General features: G+C 48.5%; 1 protein-coding gene across 2 annotated transcripts in view; it reads left to right on the top strand.

Moving 5' to 3' along the window:
- ASTN1 (astrotactin 1) overlaps positions 1-17,415 on the top strand; it is a 314,457-nt gene that overhangs the window by 135,909 nt on the left and 161,133 nt on the right. The window contains exons 3-7 of one of the 2 annotated variants that reach the window (XM_004761965.3): positions 7,652-8,045; positions 9,709-9,855; positions 10,906-11,013; positions 15,206-15,355; positions 16,437-16,628. In XM_004761965.3, the coding sequence (XP_004762022.1) occupies positions 7,652-8,045; positions 9,709-9,855; positions 10,906-11,013; positions 15,206-15,355; positions 16,437-16,628 (991 nt within the window). The remainder of the gene's footprint in view (positions 1-7,651; positions 8,046-9,708; positions 9,856-10,905; positions 11,014-15,205; positions 15,356-16,436; positions 16,629-17,415) is intronic. The other variant, XM_004761966.3, reaches the window with a different exon arrangement.

Genomic DNA, 17,415 nt, shown 5'->3' with positions numbered 1-17,415 from the left:
AAGAACCAAAAAGGCAGCTCTATAAAAAGAACCTGAAAGAGGACAACTTGAAATAGCCCGGGCCAACTCCAGCATGCTAGCCTCCAGCCTCCTTCCCTGCAGAGCTTCAGGCTCTCTTTAAGGAAACTCCTGAAGGTTCCTAAAGAAACTGAAGACAAACTTCCCAGATTAAAGAAGAAAGATGGTGACCAAACCTAATAGAATTAAAACATATAGACCTGGGAGAAAAAAACAAAAAATAAAAAGCTATAAAGGTGCATCTCCTCCTGAGAAGAACTTTGTTCATAGCATCTTCAGGTGGAAAGGGCCTTCAGATACGAGCCTGCCTAACCTAGAAGACTCTTAGTCTTAGAGTTTGTCTCTTGCTTATGGAAGGCTGTCTTTACCCCAACACCCCAAATGGCATTTTAATGAGAGAAGTTCACTTATTTCTTCCCTGAACTTTTGGTACTTGCACCTGGAAACTTGGGGAAGGGGTCCTGATGCATCTCACGGCAGCAGGCTAACATATTATCATTGCCCCGGCAAGAGGCTGACAAGGGAGGGCAGGCCTGTCCCCTGCCAGTGGGATGTGCAATTCATGTCAGAAGCCCCAGAGGACATATTGAGGCCTCTTAATTAACGTGGTGGCCTGTGGCAACTGGAAAGCATTTCCACACGATTAAAGACTTCAGAAAACCCCCAAGGGGAGGTAATGTTCCTAATAATTTATAAATTGAACTCGCTACTTAATATGCTTCACATGTTTCTCTTGTCTTCCATTTGGGAAGGAGATGGGCAGGGGATAATGGATTTCTATTCACTGACCACCACAGAAAGACAATCTGCCAGAAGAGCAAACCAAGGGGCCGTCTCTTCTAGTTTCGGTGACTCCTTCTGGCAGGAAGGGGATCCTCAAGGTCAAGAACATGTTACTACAATTTTGATGACATCACCTCATTTTAAAGGCCTGATTGTGGCTTTGGAGCCCCCCTCTCAGGGACGCCATTGGCTAGCTGGCATTGATAGCCCATCTTCGAAGGATCAGCTCCTACTTCCTTGGTCTGTAGTCACCAGCTTTACAGCTCCGGAAGGGCTCACAGGCATTTTCTCCACAAGTAGTTTACCTCTGAGTGCCAGTTCCAGTTTGTCAGGGATCATATGAACAATCAGAAAATTGTCAAGTTGGAAGAGTCGATTCATTTCTTTCAGTCATTTCATTTGCCAAATGAAAGCCTGGGGAAGGTTCGAAGAAGTTATGCAACTTGAGGGATGCTTGGGTGTCTCAGTCGGTTAGGCGGCTGCCTTCGGCTCAGGTCATGATCCTAAAGTCCCAGGATAGATCCCTGTTCAGCAGGGAGTCTGCTTCTCCCTCTGCCCCTCCCCCCACTCGCGTGCATGCATGTGCACTCTTTCAAATAAATAAATAAAAATCTTAAAAAAAAATGTTGGTCAACTTGCATGGGGTCCTTTTGCTGGCTAGCCCTGCTGTTTTGTTGGTAGCCTCTATGCTCTTCGTAACTTAGGTCCAGGTTTCCACTGGGCTCTGAAACACAGGGTCAGAGGAGTCCTTGAAAAGTCATCTATATACCTCACCCGTTTTCTGCCCCTGGAACATTTGGATCTAGATTAGAGCATGATCAGCGATGCCATGTGGACTTACATAGTTTTTCTCCTCTTGGTCTGTCTCCTTTGAAAGCCAGAGATAGATATAAGTGATCACTGTCATCTACGAGAGAGGGGCTTTGCCCCAGACCCTCAGGTATTGTTACTGGGTGAACGTAGGAGACATGCACCACCAAACTTGCCTTATTTCATTCTTATTTTCTAACCACCATTTAATTCCTTGAGGATTATAATTTGAATTCAGTGTGTCCAGTTGCCTTGAGGGATAATTAATTATGTCTCAGACTCAGTCTTCTGGTTACTGCTAGGGTGAAATGAAGCTTTGAAATGTGAACTGATTGATTGGCTACAGTCCCTTGACAGATGGTAGCTGGAAACATAATCTCAGCTTTTCCGTCTCTCTGCCAAGGGTTCACAAAACCCAGGTGACTCCCTACACTCTGGTGACATTTGTTAGAGTGAGATTCTTTATTCTGGGATTTACTGATCATACGATATGGATCGGGGATGAGGGAAGGATTGCACCAGCCCCGAAGGAATTCCCTGGAGTCCTGTCTCCAGTCCAAGGTAACTTTAGTGACCACAGTTCCTCTGTTATGGGGGTGATGACATTTCCAGCCCTTGTGATCTGTTTTCATCTTCCTTTTGTGGCTGCATTTACCTTTAAAAACCAAATTACACAGATTATTTCCTCAAACTTGAATGTAAAGTCCACGAGATAAGGGACCATCCCTGTATGATTCACTACAGTATCTCCATCACAGCGATCGCTAGAAACATGCCTTCTCCAAGTGAGTATATTCTTGAACGATTGAGTAATGAATTGAATGAATGAGTTACGTAAGCAACTGACTTGAATAAGCTTTGCTGGCAAGCGCAAAGAAGATGTCTGTATTGAAATACATTCAGGGGCACCTGGGCGGTTCAGTGGGTTGAGCCTCTGCCTTCGGCTCAGGTTGTGGTCTCAGGGTCCTGGGATCGAGCCCCGCATCGGGCTCTCTGCTTAGCAGGGAGCCTGCTTCCTCCTCTCTCTCTCTCTCTCTCTCTCTGCCTGCCTCTCTGCCTACTTGTGATCTCTACCTGTCAAATAAATAAATAAAATCTTAAAAAAAAAAAAAAGAAATACATTCACGGTTGACCTCTCCTCCCTCCCTCCCCCCCTTCCTTCTATAATTACTAAACCCCTTTATGCCATGCCCCATGCTTGGCCCTGGAGCTTAGTGGCTCCTGCTTTCATGAAGTCTGTTATCCAGTAGACGAGATGGATAATTAGTTGTGGTCAGAGTGATGGGAGGATTCTGTGAGTAGGTCAGTGAAACTAGGGAAGAATTGGCTGAGGTTATGTCACTGAACTGACTTAGAAGGACAAGAAGGAGTTGGCTCAGGGAGGGAGGTATGACCTAGACCCAGGACAAATACATAGGTCTGATAATGAGCCAGTCTGTGGTTACCATGCATGGTTGGGATGAGCATAAAAGGGAGATTTGCTTAGAACTTTCTGTCCCTGGGCAATCACCATCACTGTTATATAAAATATTGTTACACAAAGATCTCAAAATCTGCAAATGATCTGACAAAACTCATACTGTTCTCTCAGGTAAGTGCCGAAAATGTCAGTTTCATAATAAAATAAAAGCTGATTTCATTTTTTTTTTAATCTCTATTAGGGCCAGTAGAAATGATTTATTGATTTTTAAAGAAAAAAATATTTTTAAATGCCACTTTTTTTTTTGCATGCAACTTGTTTATGGATGTGGAGGTCTCATATACCCCAAACGTGCTTCTGGTTATTAAATGTTAACAGTTTTGAGGAAAATCAATAGAATAATCAGAAAACTCATGAAAAAGATGAATAAAGAACTAAACAATTCCATACCCTGCAGTAATTGTTATTTGTTTTTGAATATTCTAAGTTTGTGACTTGTTACTTGCCATTGGGTCCACATATATCCTAATGATTTTGCTTTGAATGCCATAGAATTTTTTGTTGTTGTTGTTTTGAATGCCACAAAAGTTGAAGCTAACACACATAAATGAAGATCACCTTCTCAGCACCGCTCAGGTAGAACAGAACTGCAAAAGCCAGGAGCGCCTGCATGAACTCCTGCTTGCTTTCTGTAAGGCCCCCCTGTAGCAGCCATGCTTGTCCGTGTGTTCCTGCACTATCCCAGCTGCAAGTCTAGCTGGACTGGAAGGCCTGGAGGTTGTTTGTTCCTCCCACCCAACTTTATCCCATCAGACTAAGCAAGATGTGTGCAGCTTACCTTTCCCTTTTTGACTTGGTTATCAGGAAGCTCCTTGGCGTAACTCTTTCCATTTCAACTGCCACCTTCTTGTTCCATGAGATCATTTGCCAGAAAAACAGTAGATCCTCTCTGACTTAAATGGAAGCTGCATAAAATTCTCTGTGAAAGTAGAGTGGTTAGAAATCAAGCAAGATCAAAGAACCGTGGTTTATCACAGGGATGGAAAAGCAATTGAACATGAGCACTAGATTTCCACGTCCTCGCTGTCCAAGTAAAGTTTTCAAGGTGGCTGCGTGTATGCGTTCTCCTAGGGTAGCAGAGGGTTTCTCCCTACTCCTTCCTACCCAGGACCCTCTCACTGGACAGAGCAGACAAGCAGTTCGCAGGGATTTCTATATAGTGATTTTACAGATTACTATTATTACAAAATGTGATGAAATCATATTCCATGTTAGTATCATATAACATGTATGAGATCATGTACATAATAATCCTCAGTAAATCATTGCTGAGTGTTGTGACACCTGCCACCGCTCTGGGTTATAGAAGCGGAGAACCCGTACCGCAGCTCGAATGCCTAAAGAGCTCCTCCTCTTTGCTGTGTCTGTGTTGAGCTTCCTGTGGGGGCTGGAGCTTATTACTAGTAACCGATTAAGAAAGACCCAAGGTTGTTGGGAATCACTGAGTCTAAGCAGGGGAAACGTTGCAATAAAGCGAGGTTATTGCTGCTAAATACACTGGCTTAGCCAATCGAACACTGCAGTTCTAGCTCCCTATAAGTTGCCATTTAAAAATAAATAGATATAGGGATGCCTGGGTGGCTCAGCCAATTAAGCGGCTGCCTTCTGCTCAGATCATGATCCCAGGGTCCTGGGATCGAGTCCCACATTGCACTCCTTGCTCAGCAGGGAGCCTGCTACTCTGCCTGCCTGCCACGTGCTTCTCCCTCGGCCTGCCACTCCCTCTGCTTATGCTCACACTCTGTCTGATTTAAAAATAAATAAATAAAATATTTAAAAAGTAATAGATCTAAAATATTCCTAATGGAATGTCTAGGGCCACACGGGGTGAAGGGAAGTTTAGAAGTACCTAAGAGAGCAGTGCCACAAGGAGGGGCAGGCTGGAACCCCTTTGCACTACCTGCTTCTGTGGTTTCTCTGGGCCGTCGTTTCTTCATCAGAAGAGGAGGAGCTAAACCCTGAGAATTTCAACGGGTCTCACAGCTGAAAGAGAAAACAAATTTCTTTGTGGAAATTTAACTAAATTGGGATCTAATGGCATCCTTCAGGCATGTAATGATGTGTGGTGCACGTTGTCTTCTTTGAGCAGGGAGACCTTGAAACGCGAGGGTTGTCCTTCCACTGCCAGCCAGTCTTGGGTTTGGACCCTTGGTGGGTGCTGGGCGAGAGGGCCTTTGTTTATGACGGTGCCTCTTCGGACCAACCGTCTGCTAGATGTGCCCTTTGAGAAGCGAGGCTAGATGTGAGTGGGCTCGTCTGCCCTCCCCGCACCCCACCCACTGACGATCTGTGGGACACCCCGCTCACGGGGTGGGGGGGTGTGCGGGGTCGCTGCAGCCCCGGTTAGACACGGAAGCTCAGCCACGAGAAGCGTTGTGTTCCCATTCCGGAATTCCGGAACTACTGTGTATTTGCTCTGTGCCCTTGAACAAGTTACTTAACCTAAACAAGTAGTTGACCCTACCCCTGGGCAGTAAAAGCCTGGAGCATTTAGAACACGTGTCTGATACATATTAACAGCCCCAAACCAGACAGTTGTTTTTGCTGTCTTCCTGCAAAATATGGGAATCAGCCTGCCGCCCACCTCCAATCATCACCCTGTTGTGATCCTCTGAGGGGGACCTTGTGGGGAAGGATGCCAAAGGTGCCAAAGGATGGTGTTTCAGCCATTCCTTGGAGACTGATGTTTATACTGCTCTTAGAGCTCTTTAGGGAATAAAATTACCTCTCGCTTTCACTAGCCTAATTCAATGTCTGACAACTTCTCTCACTCGGGAAGTTATTCTTTCTGTGTGGCTTAATTGCCTATTGTTGCAATTTCAATTTGGGGTGAAGGAAAGGATGGCGGGTCTGACTCGGAGATAAAGGGATTGCAGAGAAACAAGTGCGTTGGACTCAAGCACGGGCTCTCAGCATGCGGGTCCGGGGCTCAGGCTCGGGGGCTCGGCTGCAACACTGGGGCAGGGGTCTGCAGGGGTGCCTGGAGGGACAGTGGGTTGCAGGGAGGTGACAGTCGGCCGTGACCTGGAATACTTGTCCCCGCTCTCCCACCCACACTGCAACTGGGGCAGCTTCATACTTACGGTCTCTGTCTACTTGCATGAGAGGTTTCACCAGGAGAAACAGTCCCACAGATAAAGGAAAAATCTGAAATACCTGGAGGCCAGTGTAAGTCCCTGAAAATCCGCCTGACATGATCTGTCACTTGGCAACTGACTCTGTTGCTTCTTGTCTCAGCTGCTGTGTGCCTGTCTGAAAGCAACAACGTGTGTGTGTGTGTGTGTGTGTGTGTGTATGCACACGTGCAGGTACACACACGCGCACACACTGCTTCGCTCATGGTGCTGGTGAGGGAGGGATGGTAAATGGGAAAATTTATTGGGAGAGGCACTTTATAAATTCAAGATGTAATTCTCACAAGACCAGAGAAAGCCCCTGTTCATGAGTTTGAGGGGATAATCTTGACCCAGCCTTGGTGGGGGGGACCCCTGGGAATTCATAGGAGGTTTTTATCTCTAGCCTGGGGAATGGGGTGGCAATGACTGAAGCCCAAGTCGAGAGCAGATCTATTTGGCACAGCCCCACCTAATGAAACAGGTTTGGAGGAAAAGTGACCAAAATAAAGGGAGTGAATACAGACCATGCACTGGAAGGTTTATGCCCTTGGTGCACTGGGGAGCAACAGGTGTGCAGAGCCCCCCCCCACCAAGTACCCCTAGATGTCAAAGTGTCACCAAGCATGGCATCCTGGCCTCTGTTAGACCACAAATTGGAGTCCTGGTGTTTAAGGAGTGGCTTCAGGGGATGCCCTGGGAGGAGGAGTAGGTTCAGAAGGAAACTCTCTGCCAGCCTGACTCCAGGACATGGGTCTCAATCCCTCGCTCAAGCATGAATGGGAGATCGATCACCCAGGACTGTGCAAGTGGGAATAAGCTGTTCCCTAAAGCCATAGTGATCTAAACAGTCATGTTCAGATGTCGAGGGCCCACTGCACACTTGCCTGTAAATCCCTAACAGACATTGGGTCTCTTTGGATTGGTGATGGTCTTCCCATACTCCTATGGTGACATTTAAGTCCAGGGTGAGGCCATCCCTGATTCCATGGGACACAGTCTGTTAGGCGCTGTGCACCATTCCCTAACCTAGTCCTTACCACCGTCTCCCCAGGCTAAGTGACACCTTCTCGATTATACAGAGACAGACGTTGAGGTTTCAAATTGGGGGGACTCACTGATCATTGACGTGACCCTTTTCCCCTTTTTCTACAACTTAAACCACACACACACCCCTCTCTTTCACATTGTTTGCTAAGGCACGAAGCAACCCTGGATCACTTAAGTGAGTCACTGTCCACCCCAGTTCCACCTTTCCTCCATTTTCCTTCAACACCCGTCACCATGGACTGGCCCTTTGCTGCTGAGTGATACTTGGTCTAAGTGCATCCCGCACTGGGGTGAATGGGTTAATGAGTGAGTGATGGATGGTGGTCGGGGGAGGGGCAATGCCTCTTGGTGGGACGAGCTCACCCATCTTCCCACGGCTACTGTCCTTTCTCCCCAGGGTGGCATGATTGCTCTGCTGCTGTCCATCTTGTGCCTGGTGATGATCTTGTACACTCGCCGACGTTGGTGCAAGCGCCGCCGGGTGCCTCAGCCCCAGAAGAGTGCCAGCGCCGAGGCGGCCAATGAGATTCACTACATCCCCTCTGTGCTGATCGGCGGGCACGGACGGGAGAGTCTGCGCAATGCCCGCGTGCAGGGCCACAACTCCAGCGGCACCCTGAGCATCCGGGAGACCCCCATCCTGGACGGCTATGAGTACGACATCACGGACCTGCGCCACCATCTGCAGAGGGAGTGTATGAACGGAGGGGAGGACTTTGCCAGCCAGGTCACCCGCACCCTGGACTCCCTGCAGGGCTGCAACGAGAAGGCGGGGATGGATCTCACTCCAGGTGGGCAAGTCGCTCCTCCTCTTGGGGAACTAGGGAGAGAGGACGGAACCAGCTTCTCTACCCTGGGGGCCAGTTGTCCTGCATGATGCCATGCACCTGTGCCCTTTCCCAGGTGGGCCAGAAGGGTACACGCTTTCCTGAGACCAGGGGAGCTGTATTCCAATGTGGGAAGTCAGAAGAACCAGTATACACTGAATCCCTCTCCACTTCCCCCTTTGCACTGGAAGCAGAGATGCCTTTATATCCAATGGAAGAGGGGGTCAGATAGAGCCTTTTCCATAGATAATAGAGCAGGCCCCAGGGAAATAAGAAGCTAGCGAGAGAGATCGTGTGTGTAGGGCATTTTTGCAAGTCGCATGTTTGCTTAGGTGATTTATTTATCCACTGGCGTGGAAGGGGCAGAGGTGCTGGTCTTTTCTATGACTCTGAAGACCTTGGTCTGGGCTGGGAGTGGCTAGTTGGGTTGTCTAGCCCATGCCTCTGTGGTCCTCACAACGGTCATACTTCTTCAAAGATGAGGAATGCAGTCAGGCTGTCCGAGCCTGCATGCCTTGTGTTTCTATAGAGATGCTTGGTGGAAAAGACTTGGACCCGATCGGGCTGAGCCAAACGGGGTCAACAAAATGCAGAGAGGGAATGACTGTAATTTTCTTCTACAGTGGCCCTCCTGTCTCTTTCTCTGAAATTTCCGTAAATAAACAACTCCTCATAAAGAAAACCCCAAGACAGTGATCCCTCAAAAACTGCTCCATTATCTTTAAAGAAGACATTTTTCATACGGAATATTGCTGAAGATATATAGACTTTCAGTGGGGCTTGAAAAGAGGGAAAGCACATCACGGCAGTCTCCATTATGGGGCACTTGGGCGGTCCCATCGGTTGAACATCTGAGTCTCAGTTTCAACTCAGGTCGTGATTTCATGGGTGGTAAGATCAAGCCCCGTATCTGGCTTCATGCTCAGCAGGGAGTCTGCTTGAAGATTCTTTCCCTCTGCCCCTTCCAAACAACTCAAGTAAATAGATAAATCTTAAAAAAAAAAAAAAAAAAAAAAAAAAAAAGATGTCTCCATTCTGCTTTGTAACTAGGAGAGATCCTATATGAATAGCCACTTCTTAATGAGATTTAAAGTCTGGGAAGTCCTTGAGGATAAGAGACCTGTGGTCAATGCCTATATTCCCCATGGCACCTGGTGTGGTGCAAAGCCCATGTGATGCTCATGGGGTTCCAAACTCTAAGGAATTCGGGGAGCAGCCAGTACTGCAAATACGAATAGTAGTGGTGTCAGACCGCAGGGAACGGTGTGAACTGGAATGGAAGAGGAGAGGGCGTTTTCTGCTTGAATGCACTCAAATTCAGCTTCTTTTTAAAACTCTTTGCCACCCCAGAGAAAGGAATCTGTTGTCTGTCTCTTGCCAGCGGGCCACATGCGGTGACCCGAATCAATTCAGAATCAGTGGACTAGGGTTTTCGGTTGTCATGTCTCTCCTTCTCTCATCCCTCAGTTTTGCAGCCCTGCAGAAATCAGAGGTGTGTTTACTCTCTGCCAGTCTCTCACTTTAAAGTTTCCTTATTTCAGTTCTGTGAAACTCAGGCAGCTTTCCATGCTCCACTTTCTTCTAGCCTTTTCTCTGAAAGCATTTGCCTTGACTTCTCCTTCTGCAGGAAGCGACAATGCCAAGCTGTCGCTGATGAACAAGTACAAGGATAACATCATTGCTACCAGCCCCGTGGACTCCAACCACCAGCAAGCCACTCTGCTCTCGCACACCTCCAGCAGCCAGCGAAAGCGCATCAACAACAAGGCGAGAGGTATCTGCTTCTGATGGCTGGGCTTGCGGGTGGCGGATTCCTTAACATCGGTAGAGGCAGGACCACTCATACGTTGGACCCCCAACTCTCAGGCATGGCTATAGGGTGTGTGTTTGGGCCCAGTCTTTCTGGAAGCCTGTTGGGTGTTACTTAGCTAAAAAAACTTCAATGCACACACCTTCTGACCAAGTAATTTCATAAACAAGGCATTTATCCTTAGGAAATAATTGGACGAGTGCGCAGAGCTGTGTGTAAAAGGCTGTTCATCACAACATTGTTTAAAAGAGCGAAAAATTGGAAATAGCTTAAGTGTCCATCAATAGGGAATCGGTTAACTACCTGCACATCTGTCTGTTGTCCGGCTGCTTCTCATGCGGTCATTTGGGATGATAAGATAGATCCATATTTGTTCATATGGAAAGTTGCGCACCCATTTATTAAATGGGGAAAAAAAAAACCCAAGACTATAAAATGGAAGGTACAGCAAAATGCCATTTGTAAGGGGAGATTAAAAAGCCTTTATCTACTTCTATGTCAGAAAAAGACAGAGAGCATATACGTCAAGTGTGAACGGAGTTTTTCTCTGATTGACAGGCTTTAGAGGACATCGGGGTTGTTCCCTGTGCATGTTTCTGTGCATTCTCTTTATTATTTTTTCCCTCTTTTCTCCACCGAATGTATATTAATTCTAGGACCAGAGAAAAGCAAAAATAACATCCGAACTTTGGAGAAGGGAGGTTTCCCTTCCATTCCTTCCCACCCACCATCCTCGAAGGTCCTCTCGGGCAGTACTGCTGGGAGGGGCCCATCTCGGGGTGGGGGTGAGCCCGGGCTGCTGGGGGTGGGCGCCGGTGACCACTGGCGTGAGAAGGTCCACTTCTTCAATCAGTCTGTGTATCCAAAAGCTCCAGGGTCCGTGCCCCCTCCTCCCAAACAACCGGTCAACCTGCTCTTGTCTTTATCGACTTTTCTCCTGAACTTGCCCAGTGATTTGGTGTCACGAAGGAAACATTGAAGATGTCAACTGTGCTGTGCTTCTTTTCATTACAGCTGGTTCTGCCTTCCTGAGCCCTGAAGGGGATTCTGGCACTGAGACAGAAAACGACCCCCAGCTGACCTTCTACACCGACCCCTCGCGGAGCCGGAGGCGCAGCCGAGGTGGGAAGGTTGGAGGGGCACAGCGGGTGGCGGGGCTCCGGGCAGGGGAGCCGAGGAGTTGCAGAGGGGCTGGGTCGGGCTGGGGGCTGTGTGGACCGAAGCCAGTTTCTGCAGGAAGCATCCCTTGGACCACAGCTGGTGTTTCCTCCTAAGGAAGAAAGAAGAGCCTAGAGTGGAAAATTTCTGAGAATCATCTCTCCCAGATAATGGCACTCTCAAACAAGTTTTCAAGTTGTTTGAAAGGCTATTTCTTGGTCAGAAGACTCTCAATTCCTTCTGGAAGCCTCAGGAGTCATATTTTGCTGTTTAGACACAGGAAATAAAGTTGATAAAGTGTGTTGTATGTGAAAATGTGGACGGTATATGTCCCCTTGCTTACCTGGCCACACGGACCATGGGATTAGGGAGGCAGCGGTTGGGGGGCAGGGTCGCCGAGGAATGATCTGTGATCCGTCTGTAACCGTATTTGGCCTTTCGTCCCCTCCCCGGTGGAATCACAGGACCCCCAAGCCTCCGAGTGCCCTCCTTTCTCCCGGCAGGGTCCCGGGGAGCTCACACACTCTTCTCAGCCCTGTTAGTGCCATCCTTCCACACAGATGCTCAGTGGGCCCCTGCTCCTGTGTCACGTGTGGCTGTGACAATGAGGTGCCACTGCCCGTGGCCTTGCTGGAAGCGCTGTTGTCACTGAGGGAAGTCTGGGTTCAACAGGCTTCTCTGTTTACTTGCTGTGTGATATCGGAGGAGAACAACAGCTTCTCTGAGTCTGATTCCTCATATACAAAGCGTGTTAACAATTCCTCACACACTGGGCTCCGACCAGCATTAAATTATATTAAAATGGGCTCTTTGGTGACTGGCAGAGCTCTGTGCAGCCATCATTGTCATCGCTCCCAGATCTCTCTGCAGTGCGGCTTCAGGCTTGTGCAACACTCCATCTTAAGGAATTTCAGACAGGGACCCACTGAGATAGAGTGGAGGATGTTTGAGCGGCCTCCCCTTGTGTTATACCCAATGGCATTTTCCCCAGCCCATCATCAACCAATGCCCCACACTCCACCCAAAGACATTTACATTTTGGCTCTCTCCTACCTCTACTCGGGTTCCTTCCACACTGAGGGCATTCTTCCCAGAGACTGGGAGCATCCCTTTTAATGCCTCAGTTGCAACTTCTCTAAGCTTTGCTACTGTCAGGACAAAAGTCCTTCCCACCATTTTCCTCAAGAGATCAGTGGGGCTCTGGGCAGCCTAACGTCTGATGCCCCAGTATCCCTGAGGGGAGAATGTGGATCCTTGATCCTCTTTAGCTATTAATATACAGCAGATGGTGAACCTTGGCCCATCCGACCCTGAACAGGGCGTGTTCTGCTTTAATAAAATCCTGTTTAAGAAGAGCCGTAGTAATGAATTAGAATGAGTTTCTTTGCAGCATCAAACTGTTTCTTTAAAATACCAAGCTCTCCTAGTCCATCAACTGTTTATTGCTATCAAGTAGACTGTAAGCTTCTTAGGGATGGGCATATCTAATTTACTTTTCCAAAGTGCCCAGCGAAGGATTTTGCCTATAATAGATGCTTGTAAGTGTTTGTTGAATTGAACTGAATACATCAATCAGGCCGGCACATTTTATAACTCACCTGCCATAGGTCAGGCTTTGTGATGGGAGGTAGAAACATGGAAACACGGCACGGTGATAAGCCCTAATTTAATATTATAAATAAAGTAAAATGAGTACTCAGAGGACAGAACAGGTCATTCGACCTGGCAGCAATAGGAGACAAAGAAGGAGAGAATAATTAGACCCGGGTTATATACAGCATGTAGAATTTATTGAAAAAGCAGATTCTAGGGTAAGGACAACCTAGTAAGGAAAACGGCATCTAGAAAGCCTGGAAGACACAAAAGAACATGGTATTTTTAAGCACGTGAAAGCAGTTCTGTATGGCAAGGGTAAGAACACAGGCCACAGGGTAGTGGGGATGGGGCTGGATACCGGGCCAGATCCCCCAGGATCGCACCTGGGCCATGAGTTTGCCCTTGGTTCTGTAGGTCTCAGGGAACCACTGGACGTTTGGAAGCCAGGCAGAGATGCTGAGGATGGTTCGATGGTACAGAAGGACCAGGGAGGCGAGAAGATGAGTAGCAAGTCACTGCAATCACGTGAGAGCAGTGGCAAGTGCCCGTAAACAGTGACAACACAGTGTGATAAAAGCTTTAACAGCAGGGTGCTCCCAGGGCTAGAGGAGCAGCAGGGGATGAGTGAGAATCTGCTCTCAAAGGTTTCAGGGAAGTGTTTACAAGGAGATGCTGTTGGAGCAGGGACTTGAAGAGTAGGTGTATACCAGGCTGACAAGGTGACAAAATGGCATTCTGCGGAGGAGGAAATGATATGTGCAAAGTCACAGAGACATAAACGATAATGGTCTAGTGAGAGAGTGGGAAAGGGTTTACTAGAATGAAGCGTACGGTGCAGGTTTGCAGTTTGCTTAGGAAATAAGGCCGGACAAGCAGGAGACAGCATGCGCCTTGACCGGAGGACTTGGACCTAACCCTTCAGTTGGTGCCCCTGGAGGCTTCTCAAGAGCATCTCACTGGTCCACTCAGCTTTGCAAAGGGCGCCTCTGGGGAGGCAAGGGTGGGGAGGTTGAGGCAGGGAGACTGGGCACACGACTGTTGCTGCGTCCAGGTGTGCGATGCTGGGCTTGGGTCAGGATGGAGAGAATGAAGGCAAGGGAGACTTTGACTCAAGATGGAAACATATTTAACGGTATCGGAGGAGGGGGAGGGCGTGGCTTATAGAGCCAGGGGCGGGGTCAGACAAGGTGGAGTCTTCCGACTGGAGAAACCAAGTAGCTCAGGGTGCATTCTGCAGGTGGTGGAAATCAGAGGAAGAGGGAGGCAAAGACTCCCAAAGACTCCCCCGGGCCCAGAGATTGAGTAGTGCCTCGTCTGGGGGATGGTGCCCCAGCCCGACCCCTGCCTCTGTCCCGGCTCCTTAGCAGTGGCTTTTCCCTGGACGTGCCCTGTAGCCTCTCTGACGGTCTCTCTGTGGGAGCTGCCTCATCAGACCATGATCCTCGTTAAATGACATGAACCACGTAAAGCCCGCACACTGGCGCCTGATGCAGAATTATGCTTTGTAAATTTTTACTGTCATTTTGAGGTTGATCTCTGTGAGACTTATTTTCCTTACCTGTGAAGTGGGTAGTTACTGTCTGGACTCCTAGATTTATTCTAAGGAAGCAAATAATAAAAATAAAAAAAGGTATGCAAAGCAATTTACCTGCTGTCTGACATAATAGATGCCTTTTATTTCTATCTGTCATAAATGCCAACACAGACCAGGCCATTAGAAAATGACAAAGGACACATTCTATTGGCCACTTGCCTTGCTTTCTTACTTTCCCACATCTGTTCTGCCTCCGAGTGAAACATTCCTCTTATTACTACCATTTTATCCTCTGCACAAAAACCAAAAACAAAGACACACCAAGAAAACCTTCCTTCCTATTCCTGTCCGCAACCGCCTGCAAGTGCCTTCTCAGCATCCTTCTTTGCTCACTAGGCTGCCATTTATAATGTCACCCCAGTCACCGCAGGACTGGGGGGACCCTTCAGGCATGACAACATCCCCTACACAGCAGAACAGACTTTCCTCATTCCCGGTCCTCCAGACGGAGATTGACCTGTAGGACTCCCACCCACAGAGTTTGGGAAGTTCCTCAAGAGGCAGTTGGAGAAGTAGTTTGAGCCCTGGGAGGAAGGAGCTGGTTTGTGAGCGCGCCCTCTATGGGAAGCCGTGAGAAGTGCAGAGACTTCTAGAACGGGGTGGAAGCATCCTTACCACCCTTGGTCAAGAGGTTGGAGCTCAGTCAGGTGGGTAGCAGGGGAGAATGCCCTCCTCTATGATTTCTTTGTAAAGCTGTCCCAGGAAAAGCGTGGAGAACTTGCACACAGCTGATCGTTGTTGACCCCGAGGACCATTAGCATGCTAAGCCCCTCTGAGTAGAGCTGACAACACGGTGTTGTTCCATGAGGATGAAGCTCATTGGGGTTGTGAGCTGAAACATTCTTTGCCTGGACTAGGTTTGCCCACTGCCTCCCCTGTTGGCTGGGCTGGGAAGCAGAAGGCCAGACTGGCCCCTCACTGCCAAGATTCTTACCACTGTGTGTCTTGCTTGTATCTTGCTTCCAGTGGGCTCTCCCAGAAGTCCTGTGAATAAGACCACCTTGACGCTGATTAGCATCACCAGCTGTGTGATCGGCCTCGTGTGCTCCTCTCACGTCAGCTGCCCCCTCGTTGTCAAAATCACCCTGCATGTCCCCGAACACCTGATCGCCGATGGTAAGCTCGCTTCCGAGGATGTGGCTTCCTCCGCAAAGGGGAAGTTTTCATCTTGGGCCAGGAAGATAGAGAAGCCAGGCGTCACTGTTACTTATTACTGTAAGTGAGGGAAAAACAAACCCAGATAAGTAAGGCTTAGGACACATAAGTAAGGCTTTGGATGGTCCACAGACAAAATCAGAAATCAGGTTCAAAACAAAACAAAACAACAACAACACAAAAGTGAACAGATTACCTCCTCTTCTCTATGCCCACTCCAATTTCTCATTTCTGTTTGCTTTCAAATAAGCCCCTGTCTAGGTGGAGAATTACAAAGCATGCTGGATACAGGCAGATAGACACCGAGAGATTTCTCTGGCTTTTGGGAAGGGAGAAGCTAACTGGGAACTTGGAAGGGGTTAAGAACCAGCCACACTTTGGTTTGGTATGCCCGGGTGAGAAATTCCTAATTGCAGTAACTTGCTAAAAGCCTGGAACTCTGAAGCAATAATTTCCTTTCATCGAGGGGGACCCCAGTAGAATGAGGGAGTTGTTTGGGTTCCGGAGGCCCTGATTTCTTGAAGCCCAGAGAACCTAATTGACTTGTTAAAGTCTCTTCTTTCGCCGCTAGAAGGCTGGAAACAGGTGGGGACTGTCCGCGTCATTAGAGGGCCTGCTATTTGATGGCAAGTGGAGGCCCGGCGGCAGGTCCCCGCTCCTTGGGTGAATGCCAGTGCCTGTGGCTGGGTCTGGGTCTGATGGAGTCATGCTGTGGCCATCACAGAGTGGCTCTGCCCGATAATTCCTGGGGCCCACCCTGAAAGAGATGGGATCCACCAAGGCCAGGAGGAGGTCCAAGTGGTTGCCGAGCCTCCAACTGCTGATCCATCGCTCGGGGGGCATGACAGGCCAGGGCTGGTAGGCGTAATGACCTCGGGATTGGGCCGTTCTGTGGAGTGTCCCTTACTCTGTCTTGAGGGATGCTGGCCCGCACGTGCGCACGCATGTGCGCATGTGCTATGTGTGTGTGTGTTGTCTTGTGGGGTGTGTGTGTGTGTTGTCGTGTGCATGTCCAGGCATTCCTCTTTTCTCTCTCCCGCAGGGAGCCGGTTCATCCTGTTGGAGGGGAGCCAGCTGGATGCCAGTGACTGGCTGAACCCAGCTCAAGTGGTTCTCTTCTCTCAGCAGAACTCCAGTGGGCCCTGGGCCATGGACCTCTGTGCCCGGCGGCTCCTGGACCCCTGTGAACACCAATGCGACCCCGAAACTGGTAGGCAGGAGCACCGGGCAGCGGGTAACTGTCAGAGTTTGTGCCTCTTGCAATCACCCCCCTGGAAACCCCGACATCTTCTCCCAATGTCTCCATTGCCTTCGGGGGCCTAGGCCGTGCAAGCTGCCAGTGTGCGGGGGCTCCTGAGTCCGTTGGCTTAGAATGTGGCGTGTTCAGGCAGAAAGCCTTGGAAGTACCCTATTTGTAGCCCCCATTCTGCATCCCAGATAGGCCAGTCTAGGATGACCTCCACCATCCATGTGGCATCCTGCCAGCGGATGTCAGCTGCTGGGGTTAGACCTTTTAATGCATGTTTATTGTAGAAAATTTGGAAAATTTAAGAAAGCTTATAGAAGAAAATGATAATCATCTATAATTCTCTCTCCTGGAGAAATCGCTTTAAAATCATAAGGTCCTCCCTTCCGATCTTTAATCTGTGCATGAGTTTGAGAGACTTACAAGCACGCTACGTCCAGTAGCTCTTTCTTGAGTTTTTCACTTCACATTCTATCGTGAAAATTTTCCAGAACCGTTAAATATTCCTCAATAACATAATTTTAATGGCTATTAGGTATTCCATTGTATGGCCATACCATAGCTCATTTAAATAGTTCCCTATTCGTTGACATTTAGGATGCTTTAAATTTTTAATTTTTACAAATACTACCAAATATCTTCCCACATAAATGCAGGGCACATGTGAAGTTAATATCTTCAGAGAAATCCTAGGAGAGAGATTACTGGGGCCAAGGGGAGAGACATTGCTCAGGCTGCCATGTTTTGAGACGGGGCTGGGGCTTCCCCGAGAGGG

This window comes from Mustela putorius, unplaced genomic scaffold (assembly GCF_011764305.1).
Source record: "Mustela putorius furo isolate JIRA1106 unplaced genomic scaffold, ASM1176430v1.1 tig00003942_pilon_pilon_pilon, whole genome shotgun sequence".
Lineage (NCBI taxonomy): Eukaryota > Metazoa > Chordata > Mammalia > Carnivora > Mustelidae > Mustela > Mustela putorius.
Note: the sequence above shows the minus strand (reverse complement) of the source record. Positions and strands in the feature narration are given on the sequence as shown.